Source organism: Nicotiana sylvestris, chromosome 3 (genome assembly GCF_000393655.2).
Source record: "Nicotiana sylvestris chromosome 3, ASM39365v2, whole genome shotgun sequence".
Taxonomy (NCBI): Eukaryota; Viridiplantae; Streptophyta; class Magnoliopsida; order Solanales; family Solanaceae; genus Nicotiana; species Nicotiana sylvestris.
Genome location: NC_091059.1, coordinates 141,857,152 through 141,880,096, shown reverse-complemented (window position 1 = coordinate 141,880,096; position 22,945 = coordinate 141,857,152). Strand labels below are relative to the sequence as shown.

Sequence of the window (22,945 nt, the reverse complement as noted above, 5' to 3'; positions counted from 1 at the left end):
ACAAAAACTAAGCTGAAGTTCGTCAGTTACTAAACAAAAACTTCAGCTTCAGCTCTAGAGCTGAACTTCAGGCTCGACTACTAGAATGCTGAAGTTTTGCGTGATTGTCTTTGCTAGTTCAACCCCGTATACTGAAGTTATGCGAAAAAACGTATACGTTAGTAATTTTTTTTTGCAAAGCGGACATAAGTTAAAACGTGACATAAAAAGCGAGTATAAATACAAATGTCCTGATTTTTGAAGCTTGGCCAAACGAGCTATAAGAATTTATGAGAATTTTGCGTATTTTCACGTCGATTATCAATATACTGTAATGGGATATTAGAGATGGCGTGACCGTCACATGGGTATATTTCTCATCACGTGGTTGAGATCGCTGCGCAATTTAGCAATCATTTCTTTTCTTTGAAAACCAAACAATTCCCGCCACTTCCGTTTCCCGCCAGAACATTTTCGAGCATGTTCTAACTCCACTCGAACATTCGAATACCTGCCGCGCATGTTAGACTACTGTCGTCTCTGCAATCAAAAACCCAACGGAGAGAGAGATCGGCGGTGGGGCCAGAAAAATTTCCCGGCTCGTGTTAACTCCGCCGGAGAATTAAAACTGTAACACGTGGCGTCTTTGCTAGTGATAGACACATAGCGCAAGTCAGTACTCTGCATTTGCATCAATGGCGGAACCTGTAGACTACTCGAAAACCCAAAGGATAGTGCTCCTCATAGATCTGTACCCACTTCTCACTCTTCAAAACCCTAGCAACCACTACCTCACCTCCATTCTCGTGACCTCCACGCGCCTCCTCACTTTCCCATCTCTCTCCAACTCGCTTTTCGCTTTCAAACTTTTCTTCTCCTCACTTTCCCCTCTCCGTTCCTCCTCTGCCGTTAATCGCTTGTTCCCGAACCTCTCTGTCGCTTCCATTGCTTTCAACCACCCGTCTCAAACCCTAAATTCCATCACCGAAATCCTAAATTCCCTCTCGCTGCCAATCGAATTAGAGCCTAATTATCCTAGGGCTTGTCACACTTCCGGTTCTCTTCTCCAGCTAGTTAATGATTATGCTTGGGAGTCTGAAATTGAGAGTCCTCCAGGTAAGTTAACTGGTGAGATTCCTAAGATATCTCGAAATTTGGTTATTTTGTTTTCGCCTATTTGTAGATCCTTGAGTAATGTAGCTGAGTATATGAATGTGAATGTGAATTCTGAAATTTGTAAGGATTTCGAAGGTTTTATGGTCAAATTCAATGAAATTTTTGGTCTTGTGAGGAGCTCTTTCTATAATAGAAGTATTCATTTTAGTTGGATCGACCTGAAAGATTTTAAAAAGGAGGGAGAGAAGGTTGAATTTGTTGATGAAGGTGAATGGTCGTCCATGTTGGAGAATGGAATTAGAAATTTGGGTTGGGGGATTAGTTCAACTAATTCCATTGTTTTAGGTTCCGCTCTGATTCCATTTGGATTGATATATCCTGAAATTGGGGCTTCATTTGATTTTATGAAAAGCATTGGTTCATCTGATAGAAGTTCTGCACAACTGAATCTTGAGATCCTTGATGTCAATGGGAAGCCTTTGGAATGCAAGTTTTGTGATCTCGAATTGCTCAATTTCACGACGTTGCCCAGGCTTAGATCTGAAGATATTCTGAATACACTAGGTTTTGGAGACAAGCGAAATGAAGGGTGTGATCGAGAAGAATTGTTTTGGTCTTGTCTTGGTGAAGGTTCAGTAACGATGCATCTCAAGGCTGTGAAGAAGTACAATGTAGGGGAAAAAATTGAAGGATGCTCGTCTAGTTATGTTTTAGTGCAGGAGTCAACCAGATGCAAAAGTAAATACTGTAGCGATACTTTCGTTGATGGAGTCCTTGATGTACTATTTGGAGTGAAGGGTCAGCATGCCCCAGGAAATTCCACAGTCATGTGGAAAATTCTTCTCAGTTTTTTGTATAAAGAAAGCTATTGGGCTTTAGTAACTCTATCTAGTAGCAATGGAAATACAATAACGGGTGTCCTCAGACCTTTGACAGTGCAATTGGCTCTTCTTTCAAGCATGGAAGGTCATAATATGAAAAAAGAAGCTAATTGTGGATCAAACTCAAAGCAGATGAATGACAGGATCTGTGGAAGCTCTAATGAAATCAACGACTCTCTGGGGTTGATTGGCTCCCAAACCAAGTCTTCAACATCTGCCAATTGTGAACCACTAGGGGTCGGGAAAAGAGAAAAGAATAAGAAGTCTTCAACCCGGGATTTGACTTTGAGTTCATTCCTCAAGGCAGCATTTGAGTGTAATGATTTTGAGTTGGTAGAGCTTTGTTTTGCCAGACAAATTGAGAAATCAAAGAAGCTGAAATTCTTGAAGTGCTGGATGAAACAGATCAAGAAGTCTAGCACCTGCTTGCTAACAGCTGCAGATTCATGTAAAATACAGCCGGAACAGCCACTTTCTATACATTTTCCCTCTGATTCAACCCTCATGCTGGAGGGAGATGCACCTCTGGTATACTCAGAAACTGCAGAAGCCTTCTTCACTAATCTACCAATGAAAATCCAGCATGGCCTACAATCTGGAAGAGACTTGCACACTTTAGCAGAGCGACTAGTGAAGTCATCAGTACATGCATTATCTAAGAAGTATGAGACAGATGACACTATACGAGGCCAATCCCGAATTCCAAAAGCAAGTGATTCATGTGCCAAAAGTGCCCTTCCTGAACTTATGAAGTTCTTGCTAAGAAAGCCCAAACAAATGAAAGAGAAGCTGAAACATGAGGATCCCTCCTCTGAAGTATCTGATTTCAGTTCAACCTCAGAAAGTATTGTTCGAGAGTATCCTTTCATTAGTTTCTTTCAGCACTAGTTTAGAATTATTACACCTTAAATTCTGCTTTATCAAGTAAAGGAATTAATATTGTTCTTTAGTGCATTTTCCTTAATTTGCATAAGATTTGAATTGCAGATATTGCTTCGGATGGAAATCCTTCGATCAACCTTTTCTGAGAGTATTAAGTCGTCGTCGAAGCAGAAGCTTGTTAAAGAGATCTGCTCCTTTTTGGAGATCATTCAATACCTTGTTGAAGGAGGTATTCATGGTCGTGTTAGTCTCTATGATTATGTTGAACGCAATATTAGGACAAGGTAAATATTTTGCTTTGAAATAAAGAGGTTGTTTTTCTCTATAGTTATGACGATCTGATTCATGTCTCACGGCAAGTTTCATTTCTGTATTCCCTTTTGGTGTTTGTCCTGACAAGAATTCACCATGAGAAGTAGGTCACCTTTTGTCCTCTCAATCATCTTATTTCACCAACCCCAATCATTTTTTCCCCTTGTTTCCTTGCTTTATCCTATCAAGATAAGTTAATAATTCTCTAAGATTAAACCTACTATAGCTCTATAGACCATCAAAGTATTATTTTGATATCATCATCGTGCTCTAGCTGTTATTTGACTACATTAGCATTCTGTTTCATGAACTTCTCTAATTTTTAGAACCTTCATTCTTCTTAAGAAACTTCAATTAGTCTTCTACTTTGTAGTCCTACTTTACCTATTAGGGATTTTTCCTGTCTGGTTTTAAGCAAAACCATGTTAAGTGTAAATTTACTACAAGATGGCCAGCTTTTCATTTACTATAAAACTAAAGTCTGCTACACTGAACTTCTCAGATAACTCCATTGCTTAACTTCAGTACCTAGTTCATGAATTACAGTGTACAAGTTTCATTGTCTGTGCCATCAGAGTTTAAACCAATCGCTCTGTTATTGTTAGAACTGGCTCTTGTTTGCTTTTCATATATAAGAAAACTCATGCAGCGCCCTGGTAGGACTGTTACCTGAAATATAACTTAGAAATCCTCACATGATTCAGGTACAAGGACATTCTCGAAGATGTTGTGAATAGAATCTACACACAAATGGATCTACTTCCATTTGGTGATGAAGATGAAAAACAGTCCTTTCTATTCAACAGCGAGGACAGTAATCAGTCTTGGAGGGATAAACAAGATAGGTATGAAACGGCTGAAGCCAACTACACACGATCAGCAGAGGATGAGTCTTGCCAACCACCAGAAGACGCTGGTGAGAGCTCCCAAGGGATTAAAGTTGGGGATCATGCCCGCAAGTTAAGTGAAGCTCGTGATAGGAGAGAGAAGGCTCGACGATTTGGATCTTTCACAAGGATGCCAGATCTGCAAAGAGTCTGGGCCCCGAAGCAGCTTAATGTTGTAAAAACAAAGTGTGAAGAGCAGAAGGAACTGAAGAGGAAGGAGAGGAAAAGAGGTTACGGAAGTGTAGTATATGAGACACCAATGAGTGGAAAAAACTGGTCATTCTCTCAAAATGCTGGTGAAGAGGATGAAAAGCTAAAACAGAGCTCTTCTTCTGTTTCCAAGGCTCTCTTTCAGGATTGATGATGACAAGTTGCACCAGTATTGTAGCTATGACTCTCATTAGAGGAATACTGTTGTAGCGAGTGAAGCATGCTGTCTCTAATTAGATGGAAAAGCGAAGCATGTTATTTAACTTTGTTGAATAATTTTGTAGATATAGAAAACATTTCCTGCACTGGCAGGAAAATGTTAATAACAAAAACTGGTTTTCCTCATTTAATGTAGAAATTGAGCAGGGCTAGTTGTCATAGCTGACAGCCAACTAAAATGCAACTGCTAGCAATGCAATATCACTGGTTTCCTTTCATACGGTGAGGATAGGCATATTTTACATACAGCAAGATGTCGATAAGCATATTTTCACTCAACATGTAATAATACGATCTGATGTGGTAAACCCACAAAAGAAGTGATTTAGTAGAGAAGCTAAAGTGGAAATAGGAAAAACAAGGTAAAATGATTTTCTCTCTTATTTGTTTAAGTTACTAGAATAATAGGGGTTCTGGAAAACAAAACCATCATTAGAGAGAGACTACTCAGAGCATCCAGAAATAGTTTAATTTCAAAGGTCTGATTTGCTCCATTACTATCATAAATAGGTCTTATTTATCCTTCGTTTGAGTTTTCTATCAAAAATATCCCTACCATTATACATAAGATTCATATTTATCCCTTACACGTTAAAAATACCCTCACATCTTTTAAAATACATGTGGCATCCCCTTATTGGACCAACTGACCCGCCCCGATCCCAGCAACAAAACTACAGCCTTATACGTTTTGAACTTTTTAGTGGGAATGTAACTTACTCTGTATAAGAGACCCACAACTTCTGTTCTTTACTAAACCAGAGCTTTGAGCGAAAGAAGTGAGCATTATTTTTCAGCTTATGGGGAAAACAAAGAAGATAAATTTTCGTTCCTATACCATATAGGAAACTATAGTACCAAATATGTTCATAGTTTGCATATTACTCACCATGGTAATAGTATTTCTACAAAATATAGACAATTTATTAAATAAGGAATCATTGTAGCTATAGGTTTCCTTATTTAGGCGCGCTAAAATTGGGGAATTAAATATTCTTCCAGACCTTCTACAACACAAATCACGCACATTCATAATTATTGTCAGATTCGTTTCAAATTTTCCATACTCTGTTTTTGCGATACACTATGTTTCAACCTTTTTTCTGATTTCACAAATCAAAAACGACTAAATCTTCTACAATTCTTCTGCAACAAACGCAATTATATCCAAATTTCAGTAATACAAAGCAAAGGAAAAGAAAGCAACAATTCTACCATTGACAACCATTAAAAAGCTTTGAAGCTTTGAATTCAAATTTGGGTTTTCAAAAATCACTATTTGTTTGGATTAGGTGTTGCTGAAAATAATTGGAAATGTGGTTTGGAGTTTATATCTCAATTTTGAGAAGTTTTGGTGAAGATTAGACTTGGTTTTGGCTGAATTTTGGATTGAAACTCGAAGAAGAAGAAGACATGACATACATTATATTGCAGAAATTATAGAAAAATTGTAGACTATTGTTTGTTTATTTTTCTTTTATTCATTTACATATTGTATGAAAGTTGAACAACATTGTATAAAAATTATATTTAAGTGGTATTATATTGTAGTTGTATATAACTGAGTAGAAATAATGTACGAAAATTGTAGATAATTTGTAGATAAGTTGTATAATATATAATTAGTTGTATGAAAATTGTTTTTACTATGTATAAATCAGATACAAAATATACAAAAGACATATTGTATAAATTTTGTATAAAATTTGTATGTAAGTTTTATGTTATTGTAGTTGTATTTCACTGGGTGAAAATAATGTGTGAAAGTTGTAGAAAATTGTAAATAAGTTGTATTCCTCTATAACCGGAGATGTTGGCATATCAAGTAACTTTAGTGTTCCAGACGAATATGCATGAAAATAAAGATAAATTCGGTTATGAACAGTTTGTAGAAATTTTGTACATAATTTGTAGAAACATTGAAATTATGTATTTTCATATTAATTTTTCAAATGATATGTAGTTTTGTTGTAGATTAAATGTAGAAAATAAGCCATTGTGAGTCTTATTTGGCTCATTCCTCACATTCAACCTATTCTACAAATTCACGCCTCTTTAAGTACAATACAACCATACTTTCTTGAATTTAAAGGTATAGCAATATATATAACTTAAAAAACATCTTCTCCTCTGCACAAGTTAGCTCCAAAACAGACGAAATGGAATAACAAGCTCTCATCAAAACTTTTAACACAAAAACACAAAGATCAAAAATAAATAAACAACAGTCTACAATTTCTCTATAATTTTTCTACAATTTATCTACATTTCTGCAATATAATGTATGTCATGTCTTCTTCTTCTTCTTCTTCTTCTTCTTCTTCTTCTTCTTCTTCTTCTTCTTCTTCTTCTTCTTCTTCTTCTTCTTCTTCTTCTTCTTCTTCTTCTTCTTCTTGCTTCTTCTTCTTCTTCTTCTTCTTCTTCTTCTTCTTCGACGAGTTTCAATCTGAAACTCAGCCAAAACCAAGTCTAATCTTCACCAAAACCCCTCAAAATTAAGATATAAACTCCAAACCATATTCCCAATTATTTACAACAACACCCAATCCAAACAAATAATTATTTTTGAAAACCCAAATTTGAATTCAAAGCTTCAAAACTTTTTAATGGCTGTCAATGGTGGAATTGATGCTCTCTTTTCCTTTCCTCTTATATTACTGAAATTTGGGATTGCGAGATAGAAAGAGACGTAGAGAGAATTCTCAATTCTTTGCAACAACATCCAATCCAAACAAACAATGTCTTTTGAAAACCCAAATTAGAATTCAAAGCTTTTTAATGGTTGTCAATGGTAGAGGGGTTACAGATTTTCGCTGGTTTTAGAAGAGGAAATCGTGGGTGTTTGAAGAGGAAATCGTGGGGATTTGGAGAGAGAAACTTGGGGGAGTGAGAATATACGGTTGAGTAAAATTAGGAGACTAATTAATACCATTAAAATCCTAAAATGGTACATAAATGGTAATTAGGTATATAGAAGGTAATTATGTTAAAAGTTAAGCATGGAGGGTAATATAGCTTACTATATGGCATAGGAATATAAAAAATCCAACAAAGAAAAACACGTTCAAGTTCTGCTTTAATAGCGAATTTCTTGCATTTTTGTATGTGTGGAATATAAGCACTACTATCAACCTAAAAGAATAAGGCATATGCACTAGTTCTCTTGTCTTTGGAGATGGAGAAATTTTCGCTCGCTGGCCAAGGAAAAAAGGATACTAGAACACTCTGTAAACTAATTTGTGGATTTAGCTATACAGAAGAGGGAAAAGATGTAGAGTAGGGCGGTAGCTACTCTGTTGCTGGGATCGGGGTGGGTTTGAATTAAAAAAAAAGGGGCCGGGTTAGTTGGTCCAATAATGCCACGTGGATTTTAAAGAGATGGGAGGGTGTTTTTAACGTGTAAGGGGTAAATATGAACCTAATGTATAACTGTAGGGATGTTTTTAATAGAAAACTTAAACGAGAGGTAAATAAGGCCTATTTATGATAGTAGAAGGACAATTCAGACCCTTAACGATTTCAAAAAACTTAATACATACTTTCCTTTGATTTTCCTTTTACACGACCACTTTGTAAACACCTAATATATCTTTTTCTGTAACTAATACCCTACTATTTTGTCAAACTGGCAAGCGCTTGTTTCGTCAAAGTCTTACATCCTATTGTATTTTTATTTTATTTAGAGCCTGTTTGGACATAAGATTTTTTTCAATTTTTTCCGAAATTTTTTTACCTTTTTTTCGGCCATAAAATTTCCAATTTTTTCATTTGAAGATAACTTTAATTTTTTTTGAAAATTTAAAAAATTCTAAAAAATTATTTTTTAATAATTTTCACTCAGCAATCACAAAACTTCAAAAACAATCCCAAATTATATTAATGTCCAAACACAACTCTAATTTTCAAATACTACCATTTTTGCCTTGATTTTTTTTTTTGAAATTTTACAATTCTTATGTCCAAACGCCCACTTAATCTTATTAAACATTTTAAAATTAATTTTGGAAAAAGAATTTACATTTTTTTTCTTCTAAATACTAAACATTGATAACATATAACCGGCATTCTATTCAGGACATGGAGTACATACAGGTGGAATATAAATTAGTTTCTTCTTTCAAAATTTCCCTCAATATTTCTTCCTCTCTTCATTCTGACCCAAGTACCTCTGGCAATATCAACTGCTTCGCATTCAACCGTGAGAACATCAGTCATCTCTTTGATGGGAACTAGCTTTATGTTCTCATGGAGGGAGAAAAGTTTATAGGGCCCAAATGTAACTGTTTCCCTCTCTTCCTTAGTCGTCCACTCTAAACTAGAAAGCAATTCTATGCAGGATTCATGGAGTCCCCATGACTGAGCTATGTGAACGTGAACAATCTTCAAGAAAGTTGTACTCTGATATTTCATGTCACCGATTGCAAGCCCCCTTTGCCTTTTCCTCCCTTATTAAACTGCCAATCCATATATACACACACTAAAACCCCCCCAGCAGTGCTACACTTTCCATTTAGACGAAGTTTCCTCCAGTCATATATTGGACCGACCCCCAGATATCAAAACACTGAAAAAACTACATTCCAAGATCATTCTCAATCCGGTTCTATGTTGCAACACGTCTCTTGCCATCAAATTGATGCGTGCTTTTGCCACTTGTGGCCAACCCGATGTGATTCGCCAACTGTTCGACAAAATACCTGACAGGGACGTGGCAGTTTATAATGTCATGATCAGGAGCTATATGAATAACAAGTTCTATCAAGATGGTATTTTTATTTATAATGATATGTCTAAACGAGATGTTAGACCTGATCACTATACATTTCCCTGTGTTCTTAAAGCTTGTCTTGGCTCCAATAATTTGATGGCCGGGCTGCAGATTCACGATACTATTAGCAAGAGGGGTCTCGATTCTAACCTATTTTTTGGGAATTGTCTTGTGGTTATGTATAGGAAATGTGGATATCTAGTGGAGGTTCATCAGGTTCTTAATGAAATGCCCAAACAGGGGCGACCGACGAATTTTTAACTTTTTAATTTTTTTTTTATTATTATTTATTTGAAATCTATTTTTTTTTTGCTTTTTTTTAGATACAAAGTTATTTAATTTTCTTATAATCAATAAATCCTAATAAGTATTTCTCAATTGACAATATAGCTAATCCACTTAACTTTTCTTGTGGCATTGTTCTTAGGTAAAATTTTATCAATTTTAATTTTGAAAACTTCTTTCAAGCGACAGTAACTTGAGTTATGAACATTATTTCATAAGCAATTTAGGCATTTGGAAAAGAATTAAATCTTTTTATTTGATTAAGTGTATCAACTAAACTTTTATCTTCTAATTGTACTATTTTCCTTAATACTTTTAATTCAGAATCTAAACTATCAATATCGAATTGATTATTATGCTTTAAAGAACATTCAAGTTAAGGCAATATTTTTTTTAAATTTCCAACATCTAGTGATCTTAACTTTTACTGCCAAATAGAAAACCAAAAATATTTTTATATGCTTCGAATTGTTCAAATCTATTTTGAAGTGAAAAAATAGCCTTGTCTATTATGTAGAAAAATAATCAACTCTAAAGGACTCTTCGAAAGATTTTGAGATTTCATTATCAACATTCGCATCAAATTGTCACTTCATATATATCACACATTTCTTACGAAATTCGGGTTTGATATCCATTTCAAGTGCAATTTCCTTGGTAGAAATCATAGCAATTGCAAATCCTTCTTCTCTATATTTGTTAGAAAGAAATCAAAAAATTTCACTTTACAAAACTCTTTTTTAAACTTATACATAATCTATTAGGTGTAACAAAAAATGGAGCCCCCACAAATATGGGGCCTAAAGCGGTTGCTTTACTTGCTTTATGGAAGGGCCGCCCCTGTGCCCAAACAGGACGTTGTTTCTTGGAACTCAATGGTTGCTGGATATGCTCAAAATGGAAGGTTTGATGATGCTTTAGAGGTTTGTAAGGAAATGAACTTTCTAGGTATGGAACCAAACATGGGAACCATTTCTAGCCTTTTACCTGCTGTTAGTAATACCATCATTGAGAATGTCTCGTTCGACAAAGATATTTTCATGAATGATGAATATGGATAAAAAGGATTTGGTTCCATGGAATGTGATGATAACTATATATGTCAAGAATTCTATGCGTAATGAGGTGGTTGAGCTCTATCTCCAAAATAACTTGTGGAATAGAGCCTGACGTTATAACTTTTGTTACCATTCTTCCTGCTTGTGTGGACCTTTCAGCTGCATCGTTGGGAAGGAGGATTCATGAATCTGTTGAGAGAAAAGGTCTTAGGCCAAATTTATCTCTTGAGAACTACTTAGTTGATATGTATGTCAGGTGCGGATGTTTGACAGAGGCAAGGAAAATGTCTGAGGGGGATGAAGTTTCGGGATGTTGTGTCATGGACTTCCTTGATATCTGCTTATGGTAAGAGTGGCCAAGGCCGGGATGAAGTTTCGGCTTTGTTTTCAAAAATGTTGGAGTATGGTCTTCAACCTGATTCTATTGCTTTTGTTTCCGTTCTTTCCGATTGCAGCCATGCAGGATTGCTACAAGAAGGAGAGTACTATTACAGGCTAATGATATACAAGTACAAGATTGTGCCGAGGTTAGAACATTATGCTTGCATGGTTGATTTTAAAGGACCTGGATGCATAAATGAGGCCTATGAGAGAATTTTGGGGGTGCCTGTCGGTTGCACAATGATATGGACATTGGTCTTGTAGCTGCAGACAATCTTTTTGGATTGTCCCCAAAGCAGTCTGGTTATTATGTGTTGCTATCAAATATTTATGTGAAGGCTGGAAGATGGCAAGATATGACGACTATTAGGTCAATCATGAACGCTAGAGGGATTAAGAAAATGCCCGGTGTCAGCAATGTTGAGCTCAATCACTTGGTGCACACCTTTCTTGCTGGTGACACGTCTCATACACAATCAAAGGAGATCTATGAAGAGTTAGACATACTAATAGGCAAGATGAAAGAGGAAGGATATGTTCCAGAAATAGATGCTGCCGTTCACGACGTTGAGGAGGAAGATAAAGAAAATCATCTAGTAGTTCATAATGAGAAGCTTGCTATTGCCTTTGCAATTATGAATTCCGCCCCAGGTACTTCTATTAGAATTACTAAGACTCTATGTGTAAGTGGAGATTGCCACATTTCTGCCAAGCTTATCTCCAAGATCATGCAACGTCTGATTGTTGTTAGGGATACAAATCGCTATGATCACTTTCAGAATGGAGTTTGCTCATGTAGCGATTATTGGTGACTCTGCCTGGAGGTACATAGGTGTATGCGTATTTCAGTTGTTCATGTATGGTGAATTTTCGAGTATCTTATTAATGAAGTGAAAAAGCACCTAGTAACAGTTCCCTGGTCTCTTGGAACTGTTCTCTCTTCCAGTTTTATTTTCGTTATCTTTCACTGTCTAGCATTGACGAAAAGAAAAGGTATTTCATTGAAGATAGTTGCGTAATGTGGATGTTGTAGGCGTCATCTTTATCTGCATTCACATTTATGACTACATAAATAACATATTAAGGTGCATCAAGTTCATTTTGAACATTTTGATTACTGCTAGCAACCTAGTTTCTGAAACATTCTAAAGCTTTGCATTTCAATAATTCTTGTCCATACAATTTCTTTCTCATTATTTTCTTCTTCTTTCACTGGAATGTCTCTTCACAAGGCTGGCCTTGTTAATACGTTCTTGATACAAGGAGTTGAATTTGCCCATTGCATGGATTACCATTGCATATAAATGAAGTCTAAATCTTTCGACTGAAATTTCATTTCAGGGCTTAGAAATTGGAGAAGGAGATGCAGGACATTCGGGCTGCATTTTGTGGGGCATCAGATTGCTCGAATGAAAATGGAAAACCTTGCAGTATTGATTGGGTATCCACAGCTCAACCTTCATCCTACATCAATCATGCGTTGATCAATTGTTTTGATGTTATACTCCTGCTGCTGTTCCCATGCACACTGGTTTCTTAGACATCCTCGAAATACACCAGTATTCCTGCTTGCTTTTCTGGGTTCTCACGTTTGCAGTTGACTTTTGCTATTTTCAATGGTTTCCTGGGAATACTGTATTTGTCCTTATTCATTTGGGTGCTTGGAGACCAGGTGAAAAAACCCAATAGTACGTTACCACCGCATTGGTTGTTACTGACCTTGTTTCATGGATTACATGGTTATCAGTAAGTTTAACCGCAAGCCTTCGGGAAAACCATATTTCGGAAACCCCTTTGAGCCTCTTGTCAATTTTTGCCTTAGTCTTTGCTGGAATTTTTGATGTTATGTCACTTGTTGCGGCTATTCTTGATAAAGAGGTGACAATTGATAAGTTGCCATTTTGCCAACTTATTCATACTTTTTTCTTGGGTTTTAAGGTTCTTTAAGTAAGATTTAATAGCCTGAACTAACTTAATTTGGTTTGTCTCAGGTATTTGAGCTTAAATGAAATAGTTGATGAAGGATTTGATAAAAAATGATGAAAAGAGATGGAATTTGGTGAAGAATTTGAAGGTTGAAAAGTGCAGAGAAATTGGCTCCACGGAGGCAATCACAGAGTTCAAAAGTGTGGAGAAAATGACTAAGTCTGGAAAAATTTGTGCAAGTTTTGCTCGGCTCCACGATTCAGCCCACGAACCAGGCCACAAGCATCAGTGGCTCCACGAACATCATTGGCTCCACGAACAAGGCCATGAAGTCACCTGAAGCTTAACCTACAACTAAAGTATTAAAGCAAAACGTGGAGATGATCATCAATCGGTTCCACGATTGTGACCACAGGGCGATTTTGTCACAGGTTTCAGACGATAGATTCTTAGCTGATTTTCGTAGGTCATCTTTCATTCCTTTGAATATTCTAATATTCTACCGCAGCCTTTAGCTCTTTTGGAATGATTTGAGGATCTCCATCGTTGCGCTTGAATTTTCTCACTTATTTTGTTTCGAATCATGTTTATCTATTCATTTGAACCTATAGTTTTTTATCTTTAGCATGAGTAACTAAGCTTTTATAGCTAGGGTTGTAAACTCTTATGGCATTAAGGTGAATGGGTGTTTGATATCTTGTTTATTATTACTTGGGTTGTGATTATCCAATTGTTTGCATGTTTTAATATTAATTTGGTGGTTGTAAATACTAGATTGAGTCCTTTATTATCTATTTCTTGCTTGGAAAGGTGGAAATTGGACCGGGTAATTAACAAGTAACAAGGATTTGAAATTATTAAAGAATTAATGAAGCTTGATTAATGAAATCATATTAGGAATAAGGAGATTTTTACTTGGGTCATTATAAATTGGGGTTTAATGCATTCCTTTGGTTTGGAAGAACTCTTTAGAGATAAGCTTGCTAGAGTTAGAAAATTCTAGTGGGTAGCTAGCAATTGGACCATAATAACTAATCCAAAGTATTTAGGCAAGTTAAGTATACCCATGAACTAATTATATCATATTGAGGTTACAACCCGGTCCTTCTCTTACTAGAAAACAAAATCATTTTTACTTGCATTTTATGTGCTCGATAAAATTCCTAGCTTAGTCTTAGTAGTAATTTTAGATGTAATTGATCATCCACTTTTTTGTTTGAAAATTACTTTAAGAATTATCAAGTTTACACACATTTGAACACCTTAGCACACCTATTCCATGTGGGATTCCATGTGGGATTCAATTCCAACCTAGCTGGGTTTATTATTTCTAACGACCGTCTGCACTTCAGTTAGAAGTATATGATTGGATGTCATCAATGTTGGCGGCTGCTGGGGAGTACGACGTTCTTGTACTACTTTGTTATTGTGTGTTTTCTTGAGTTTTTATCTTTTTTTTTTCGTAATACTTTAATTTGTGTGTGCTTGTTGTAGGTTACTAATGGCAGGGCAGGTAACCATGAAGTTGGTGATTTGCCTCTTGGAGCTATTGAGGAAGATGTGTAGGTGATGAAGCGTTGCCGGTTCAAGGAAACTGACGTGGTAGAGGGAAAGCCCAAAATGTACCTACAACACCTCCTCCACTGCCAACACCTCCTCCACTACCACCAAAACCAGATCAACAACATGCCGTACAACATGAAGGATATGCAAGTGCAATTGTTCCTCCCCGCATTAGGGTGATCACTTTTTAAATCACAAATGTCATGCTCACATTGCTTGAGCTTCATCGGGGCATCTCATCAAAACGCTTACAAGCACTTGAAGGGATTTCTGAATTCTTGTTGGGGAAGTAAGCAAACCAATGTGTCCAAGATGCTTTGAGGTTGAGGCTCTTCCCCTTTTCACTAAGGTGAAAAGCTTGTGATTCGTTGGAGCGTTTACCAAATCACTCTATCCACACTTGAGATAAGTTAGTGGCAAAATTCATTGCCAAGTTCTTTTCACCCGGACCTATAGCAATGTTGAGGGATGCGATTTTGGCTTTCAAGTAAGAACCAAACGAGCCACTACATGAGATTTGGTAGAGTTATATAACTATGGTGAAGGAATGTCCTAACAATGACATGACCGAGAATATGTTGCAACACACCTTCTATCGTGGCATCAATACAACCAATCAATGTATGGTGAACCAATTGGCCGGGGAAAACTTCATGACTACACCCTATTCAGAAGCTTGTGCAATACTTGATAAGATGGCGGAAATATCATCCGCTTGGCAATACCGTGCAAATGTTCCTCAAGGAGATCCTAATATGATTCGTCTTCACAAGGAATTGCAAGGGTCAAGCCATTTGCCGAGTTGACTACCATTATGACTCAACTTTCCAAAGCTCAGGTCCAACAAACTCAAGCTCCGAATCAAGTCATGCAATGGAAGGTGTTCATATTTTGGGATCTAAACAAAGGGCCAAGGGTAATCAATATAAACCTCAAGATGAGATGTATTCACAAGATGGGTGCTAGAATCAAGAGGGTCCTTATCAAGAGCAAAACGAGAAAGTACAATTTGTGAGCAACTATCAAGGTCAAAGAGGTATTTTCTTAGGGTCTAATCAAGGACAATGGAGACCTAATAATAATCAGGGCAATTGGAACAACAACAATCAAGGCAGTTGGGGGAACAACAACTAATTGTTGTTCTCGCAGTTGCCTTGATTGTTGTTGTTTCAGTTGCCTTGATTATTATTAGGCCTCCATTGTCCTTGATTAGACTCTTGGAAAGTACCTCTTTAACCTTGATAGTTGCTCACAAATTGCACTTACTCATTTTGCTCTTAATCAGGACCCGTTTGATTGTAGCACCCGTCATCTTGTGAATATATCTCATCTTGAAGTTGATGCATGAACTTGTTTTGGAGCTTGAGTTTGTTGAGTGGAGCTTTGAAAAGTTGAGTCATAGTGGTAGTCAACTGGCAATGGCTCGATCATGATCTTGTAACTCCTTGTGAAGATGAATCATATTAGAATCTGCTTGAGGCACATTTTCTCGGGACTGCCAAGCTGATGATGTTTCTGTCATTTCATCAAGTATTGCACAAGCTTCTGGACATGAAGTAGTCATGAGCTCCCCCGGCCAATTAGTCCACCACACATTGATTGGTTATATTGATTCCACAATAGAAGTTTTGTTGTAACATATTCTCGGTCATGTCATTTTTAGGACATTCCTTCACCATGGTTCTATAATGCTCCCAAATATCATGTAGTGGCTCGTTTGGTTCTTGCTTGAAAGCCAAATTCTCATCCCTCAACGTTGCTGCATGTCCGGGGGAAAAGAACTTGGTGATGAATTCCACTGCTAACTTATCCCAAGTGTGGATAGAGTAATTTGGTAAATGCTCCAACCAAGAAGGTTTTTCCCCTTAGTGAAAGGGAACAACCTCAAAGAATCTTCGGACACATTGGTTTGCTTACTTTCCTATCAAGCATGCACAAATTCCTTCTAAGTGCTTGTAAGCGTTTTGATGAGGTGCCCCTGCGAAGTACCCTCTTTGCTCAAGCAATATAATCATGACATTTATGATCTGAAAATTGTCCGCCCTAATGCGAGGGAGAACAATTGTACTTGGGTTTCTGTTTAACCATTGTAGAGTCGTTTCAGTTGTGGAAGATGGATCAAACTGGGAAGCGGCACTTGTTCTGTTTGGGACGTGATCTTTTGAGGAAAAGCAAGCTTTTGTTTTTTGACGAAGCAACTGCATCGATTGACAATGCAACTGATATGGTATTGCAGAAATAATCAGGACAGAATTTGCTAACAGTGCTGTAATTACAGTTGCCCATAGGATACCCACTGTAATGGATTATGTGCTGGTTCTGGTCATAGTGATGGCAGGACCTGTTTGTTTACTTTTAAACACGACTATGCTAATACTTTCAGACTTGTTAATCCCAGTATGTATTAGCTCTAATTACTTTAACTTTGGTTGAGAATACAGGGAAACTAGTGGAGTATAATGAACTACTGATGAAGCAAGATGGTTTGCATTTCAGGCAACTTGTCAAGGAGTATTGGTCTCATTATCACTTAGCGGAATCTCATTGAAGCTAAATGAATGTTTGCACCATCTCCTTTTGCCTGGCCTATATTGTCCATGTACTTTGAACTGCTATAGATGCCCCAACAAGCCACCATTAGGGCAGTGGAGATCTTGATTTCAATATATTTTTCATGAGCATGTGAAATTAATCAAGATAAGGAATTCCGGGATAACATAAACCAATCAACGTGGGGCATTCGTATTAGCAAGAAAATCACAGGAGCTAGTGCCACAAGTTCTATTATATGAATTACTGAGCAACTTGGAAGGCTTGGGAGGTAGTGCTCGAATTAACTGTACCTTTTGCCAGTCTTTTTGATTCTGTATGCATTGGTCATCGGATGTATGTTTACAGACGTATATTTTCCACTAAGATTCTTGTTATTCCTTCTTTCCCAAAAAAATAATTTTCAGGATGTCATTACGAAGAGCGCAAAACACAATACGAAATTGATGCTCTCTAGCCAAAGAGAGTATAATTTAATTATCGTCTCTACATGGATTGGATTTAAACAATGCTCCAGTAATTTCTAGCTTAACACTATTCAGGATGATTAACGCTTTGATTGGGATAATTAATAACTAAAATTAACTTTGAAACTAAAATAATTAACAATTGATAACAGAAAGACAAGAGTTGAGCAACACCGAGATATCAACGAGAGAAATAATGGGTCATGACAGGATAGGTGCAAGATAGCTATTTGGGATCCAACTCTAGTTCAATTCACTCTAAATTCTAATGATTCTCACGAATTCACTCGATGATTAGTTCAAATGTGTAGTCAAGACTTCTCTCTCGATTAAATCTTAACTTTACGAGGCGAACTAATATAAGCACTGTGAACATATGCAAGCATGCATTAATGGATTAATATTCAGGAAAATATCTCTTGAACATTTTCCTAATTTGATTTAATCAACAATTCAACAAGCTCTTTCGATTACTTAAAATAATCACTAAATTAAACCAAACAAAATAATGCAAAGATAATCACCAGAATATTCCTCTTTCGATTAAATAAACTGGTGAATAAAGTTGCAATCAATTCAAAGCTCCATAAACGAATTCAAGCAAAGAACTAGAGTTGAAACCCACAAATATCAATCAAAACACCATATCCGTCAAACCTTAAGGTAAACTACTCCATATTCATGGAGAAATTATTCACAAATAAAGTTGAATAATAATAAAACATGAATCAATCCAAACTCGGGTGTTGAGTTGAGGAAAGAATGATGATTCCTTGTGCTTTGAGTCTCCAATGCTCTTCCAATCTTCCGTAGGTCAAAAGTCCCTTCAAAAAACGTATTTCCAGTGTATTTATATAAAGTAGGAACGAACCCGGACGAAACTACTCTCTTTGAGCTGAAGTGGGAAAACTTGCAAACATTTTACACTTCATGCGTCGCACAGCGCATGGTGCGTCGCATTAGTGCATTTTACTCGGTTGTAAACTCTCTAAACTTAGCTTATCTGACAAACTTTTGTACTAATGCATCGCACTATGCCATGCGCTATGCGTCGCACTAGTGTATTTTTTTGTCGGACCCAAAAACTACAAGTCTCTAAACTTCTCAAATTTTTGACGAACTTTTGTATTAATGCGTTGCTCCATGCCACAACTTATGCGACACACTAGTACATTTTGCTCTAACCCTTGCGCTTTCTTCCAACTTTCGTATGCAACGCCGGTCCACGAGCCCCGAATGCGATCCTGTTTAGTTCCTTGGGATTTTACTCAGATTTCAAAGCTCTAAATTATTCGATTTAACTCCAGAACAACTTGTTAACTCGGAATCATCTCCTACAAATCATAAAACACATAATAAGTGCAAATCACCATTATTTAAGTTCAAACACGCTCAAAGTGTAGTAATTGGAGTGTAAAATGCGGCTAAAACACGTGTTCCTGGCCTGCCATCACATTACACAGATATGCTACTATTAATAACTAATCAGCCATAGTAATTTTTTCAGTCGCTATTAAAGAGACAAGCAATTCCATAACTAGTAATACTGGGACAAGAGGGTGGAATCAAACAAATAAAGAAACACTTACGTTTGGTAGAAGCTTTTTCTTTGTCCTCGGATGGAGGCAAATCCAAAGCCTTCCTGATCTTTACTAGACCCTATATAGAACCACTTTTAATTTGCTGTCAACCAATTTGAATGAGTTCCCCGAAAATGAAAAGATTGAAGAAGAAAACTTCAATGCTGCATCGGCAAACCTGTGTAATGCAAAATATCAATGAAAACAGTAAACATGACTTCTCCAGAAAAGCTTAAACAAGCAAAAGAAATAACCCTAGACATCTGACCATATGAATAATTGTCTACAAACAGTGTGAAAACTAGCCTAAAATTCTTGCTCTTATCAATTTTGTAACTGTACGACAAAAAAGCAATACAAGCGGATGAGCTTCAGCCGGGGGACTTATGAAAGTGAACAATGTTTCCTATAAATGACTATGAAATTTAAACTTGACATTTCTCTCAACAGATCCCTTCAAAAATAACTCATGCGAAACGTTACTCATTAGAGTTGCTTGAATAACTCTAGTGCTTCACTTCATTACTTAGTTCATGAATCATGAATTACAATATAGGACTACTACTATTGATTCCTGTGCCATCATAATTGAAAACAATCACTCTGTTTAGAGCTCGTTTGGAATTTTTTCACTTTTTTTTTGCGAAATTAGATTTGGTCATAAAATTCCAATATAATTTTCACTTGAAAATGCATTTTAAAAAGAATTTTTCGAAAATTTGAAAAATTCCAAAAAACTGTTTTTCAAATTTTTCACTCAGATCACTCACAAAACTTCAAAAATAACCCAAAATTATATTCATGTCCAAACACAACTCTAATTTTCAAATACCATTTTCACTTGAATTCTTTTTTTTTTTTTTGAAATTTTACAATTCTTATGTCCAAACGCCCACTTATTATTTGAATTGGTTCTTATTTTCTTTCTCAGTTCCGGGGGTAAAGAAGCTAAGTGGAAAGAGGGAAAAATAAGCTAATTTTTTCTTTCCCTTGCTTGTTTAAGCTACTATATATAATGAGGGTGTTGGATAAGAAAAGAGAACCACTACTCATAGCATCCCAAAATGGTGTATTTTCAAAACAAAGTAACTAATGTGTTTGACCATAACTTTAGGTGTTATATCCTTTCGTACTTTTATTTAATCTTTTTACAAGCTAAATTATGTAGAGAATAGAAATTATTCGGAGAATTCGGACATTAATTATCACGAGCATCCCAAAAAAGAGTGTATTTTCAAAACACAGTAACTAATTTTCTTCTTGAATAAGATGACCATACACAACGGAGTTTTTGACCAATATTATCCCTTATCTTTGAGAGTAGGTCTATTTAGGTCCCTCAAATATAACCTGAGCATATTTAATCCTTTAAGTATGCTAAAGTGGAGCACATTTAGTCTCACTGGCAGAATCTGTCCAAAATCAATTACGGGGTCAGTTTCGGTACTCACCGTCTTTTTAATTTACTTATCGAAAATATTTTATAAACCAACATCCACTAATAGTACAGAGTTGATGAATTTAAGACTTTAATGCAAAAACTTTTACTTTTAAAAATTTTGGTTGATTTTTCCAAAAAAAAAAAATAAAGTTAAAATTTGAAAAAAATAGAGTTGCCAAGATCACTTCCAGGCATACTATTAAAGCAAACGAATAACGAGATTGTATTCTCATTTTTAGCCGGCGCCAGAAACTATTTATATCTGGTAGCCGAAAAAGTATATAAAATTTGTATAATTTTTGTATATTAACATACAAAATGTATATATATACAAAATAATATACAAATATTATACATTTTTAAAATCAAAATTTTAGAAGACATTATTTAAAAATGAGGAATTAAAATGATAATTTATGTTATCCAATAAAAGGAGAGAAAAAGTTTTGCTTTAGAGCGGAGATTTGTTTCATGAATCAGAGTTGGTTAACACCGTTAGTTTTTGAACACATTTTGTCAGTGAAACTAATGATGCTCCACTTTAGCATACTTAAGGGACTAAATATGCACAAAGTTATATTTAAGAGACCAAAATAAGCCTATCCTCAAAGATAAGGGACAATATTGGTCAAAAACTCACATATAATGCCTTGTGTTGTTCATCACAGCGCTAAATTAGCGTGAACTGTCTTTGCAAAAACTGGATTAGTGGAAAAGTTCGCGCAGAGGAAATAAAGATATTAGGACAACAGAGCATCTGTGAACGTAACATAAAATATGTATTCTTTGGTCAACTCATTCAATAGAACTAATGGAGTTTGTCCCTATACGCCAAGGCGTTTGTGTTGTTGCATGTTGAGTAAACCGCAAATTATGATCCACTATACAATTCATTTTTTGACTTGGGCTTATGAAACGGATTGATTGTTTTTATTACCTCCTAGGTGTTTGACGTAACACCTAAGTGATGATTATAAGACAAAAAGGGGGATCTTTTAAAGCTTAGTTTATTTATTTATTTATTTTTTTTTGTTGGTAATAGATGTTTAGTTACTAAGGCCAACCAAAAGTGTAGTACTATGCCATCCAAAATAATCACCCGCCCTTTCATCTTTTCCTCTGTCTTATTACTAGCTCTGAGTTTTAAAGATGAACGACATTACTTGTGGGTTTTAAGGATTATATTGTTTTCTGTTGGTGGCATTTCCAAGACTCGCAGCGTTTTTGTCATCCACCTTCTGCTATTTTGGTTAGTCCTTTTTACCGTCTTCAACTTTTTGTTTACTCTAGTTTGCCGGCTTTTGGTTCTTTCATTTTCTTTTCTTTGGCTTGGTCTCATCTTTTATTACTATATCTTATGCTGAGTAGAGCACCAAGTAACGGTTCCCTGGTCTCTTGAAACCGTTCTCTCTTTCAGTTTTATTTTTTGCAGAATATATTGAAAGCCCTTTAAATTTGGCAGTATATTTCATTTGGACACTCGAACTAAAGCCTGGTTCAATTAAGCACCTGAACCCATTACAACTAGCTTCTTCTTGTCTATGTGCATCTCTAAGCTCGTGAGGGGAAGAAAACCGAGCCCCATGTCATCACTCTGCAATCTTCATACTCGTCCCGCCAAACCTGGGCTTTTATACCAATTGTTGGGCTAAGCCAGCCCAATGATACTCTTAACATGGTGTGATATTGTCCGCTCTGGGCCAAACTCGTATGGATTTCCCAAAAGGACCTCACACTATCAAGAGATCCATGCACCTAATTATATGTAGATTTCCAATCTTTTCAGCTACCTATGTGGTACTTTGTTTGCACACCCAACAAACAGTTTGTCCAACATTATATAGATTAGTACCAACATTAATTTGTTCCAACAAGTCAAGAAACCAAAAAACAGTCAATATTACATAAAGTAATCCAGAAATTCTTGCTGCACTTTATAACGTTTGAGTGGGAATTGTCTAATAGGCATACTTTGTGATGGGTTTCGGTGCTTAATTGGAACATTTCTTAGTACGAGTTTCTAAAGGAAATATACTGGCAAGTTTATGGGGCTGTCGATGTATTCGGCTTTTATTTTTGTTATATTTCACTGTCTAGCATTGGTGAAAGATTAGTTGAGTAGTGTAGTCTGTGGATGTAGTAATGGTCATATTTATATGTTTATCTGTATACAAATTTATGACGACATATACAACAAATTAAAGCGCGCAAGCTGGATCGGACACCACCATCATAAAACAAGAAATATATTAAGGCATCGAGTTAATTTTGAGCATCTTGACAACTGCTTGCAACCTAGTTTGTTGAAATGATTGGTTCTAAAGTTGTGCCTTTCAATAATTCTTAACCATACAATTTCTATACTTTTTTCACCCCACTGGAATGTCTCTTCAGAAGTCTGATCTTGTTAATACTTTTCTTGATAACAGGAATTGAATTT

The 22,945-nt window shown here is 36.1% G+C and overlaps 1 protein-coding gene and 1 pseudogene across 1 annotated transcript; both read left to right on the top strand.

Annotated features, from left to right (window-relative positions):
- The first annotated feature begins 455 nt into the window (after positions 1-455).
- LOC104237691 (uncharacterized) lies at positions 456-4,706 on the top strand. The gene is made up of 3 exons (XM_009791883.2): positions 456-2,833; positions 2,951-3,142; positions 3,875-4,706. The coding sequence occupies exons 1-3, from the start codon at positions 675-677 to the stop codon at positions 4,416-4,418; spliced, it is 2,895 nt and encodes a 964-aa protein (XP_009790185.1). The 5' UTR covers positions 456-674; the 3' UTR covers positions 4,419-4,706.
- A 4,824-nt stretch (positions 4,707-9,530) lies between these two features.
- On the top strand, positions 9,531-17,431 carry LOC104237692 (putative pentatricopeptide repeat-containing protein At3g49142; annotated as a pseudogene).
- The last annotated feature ends 5,514 nt before the right edge of the window (positions 17,432-22,945 follow it).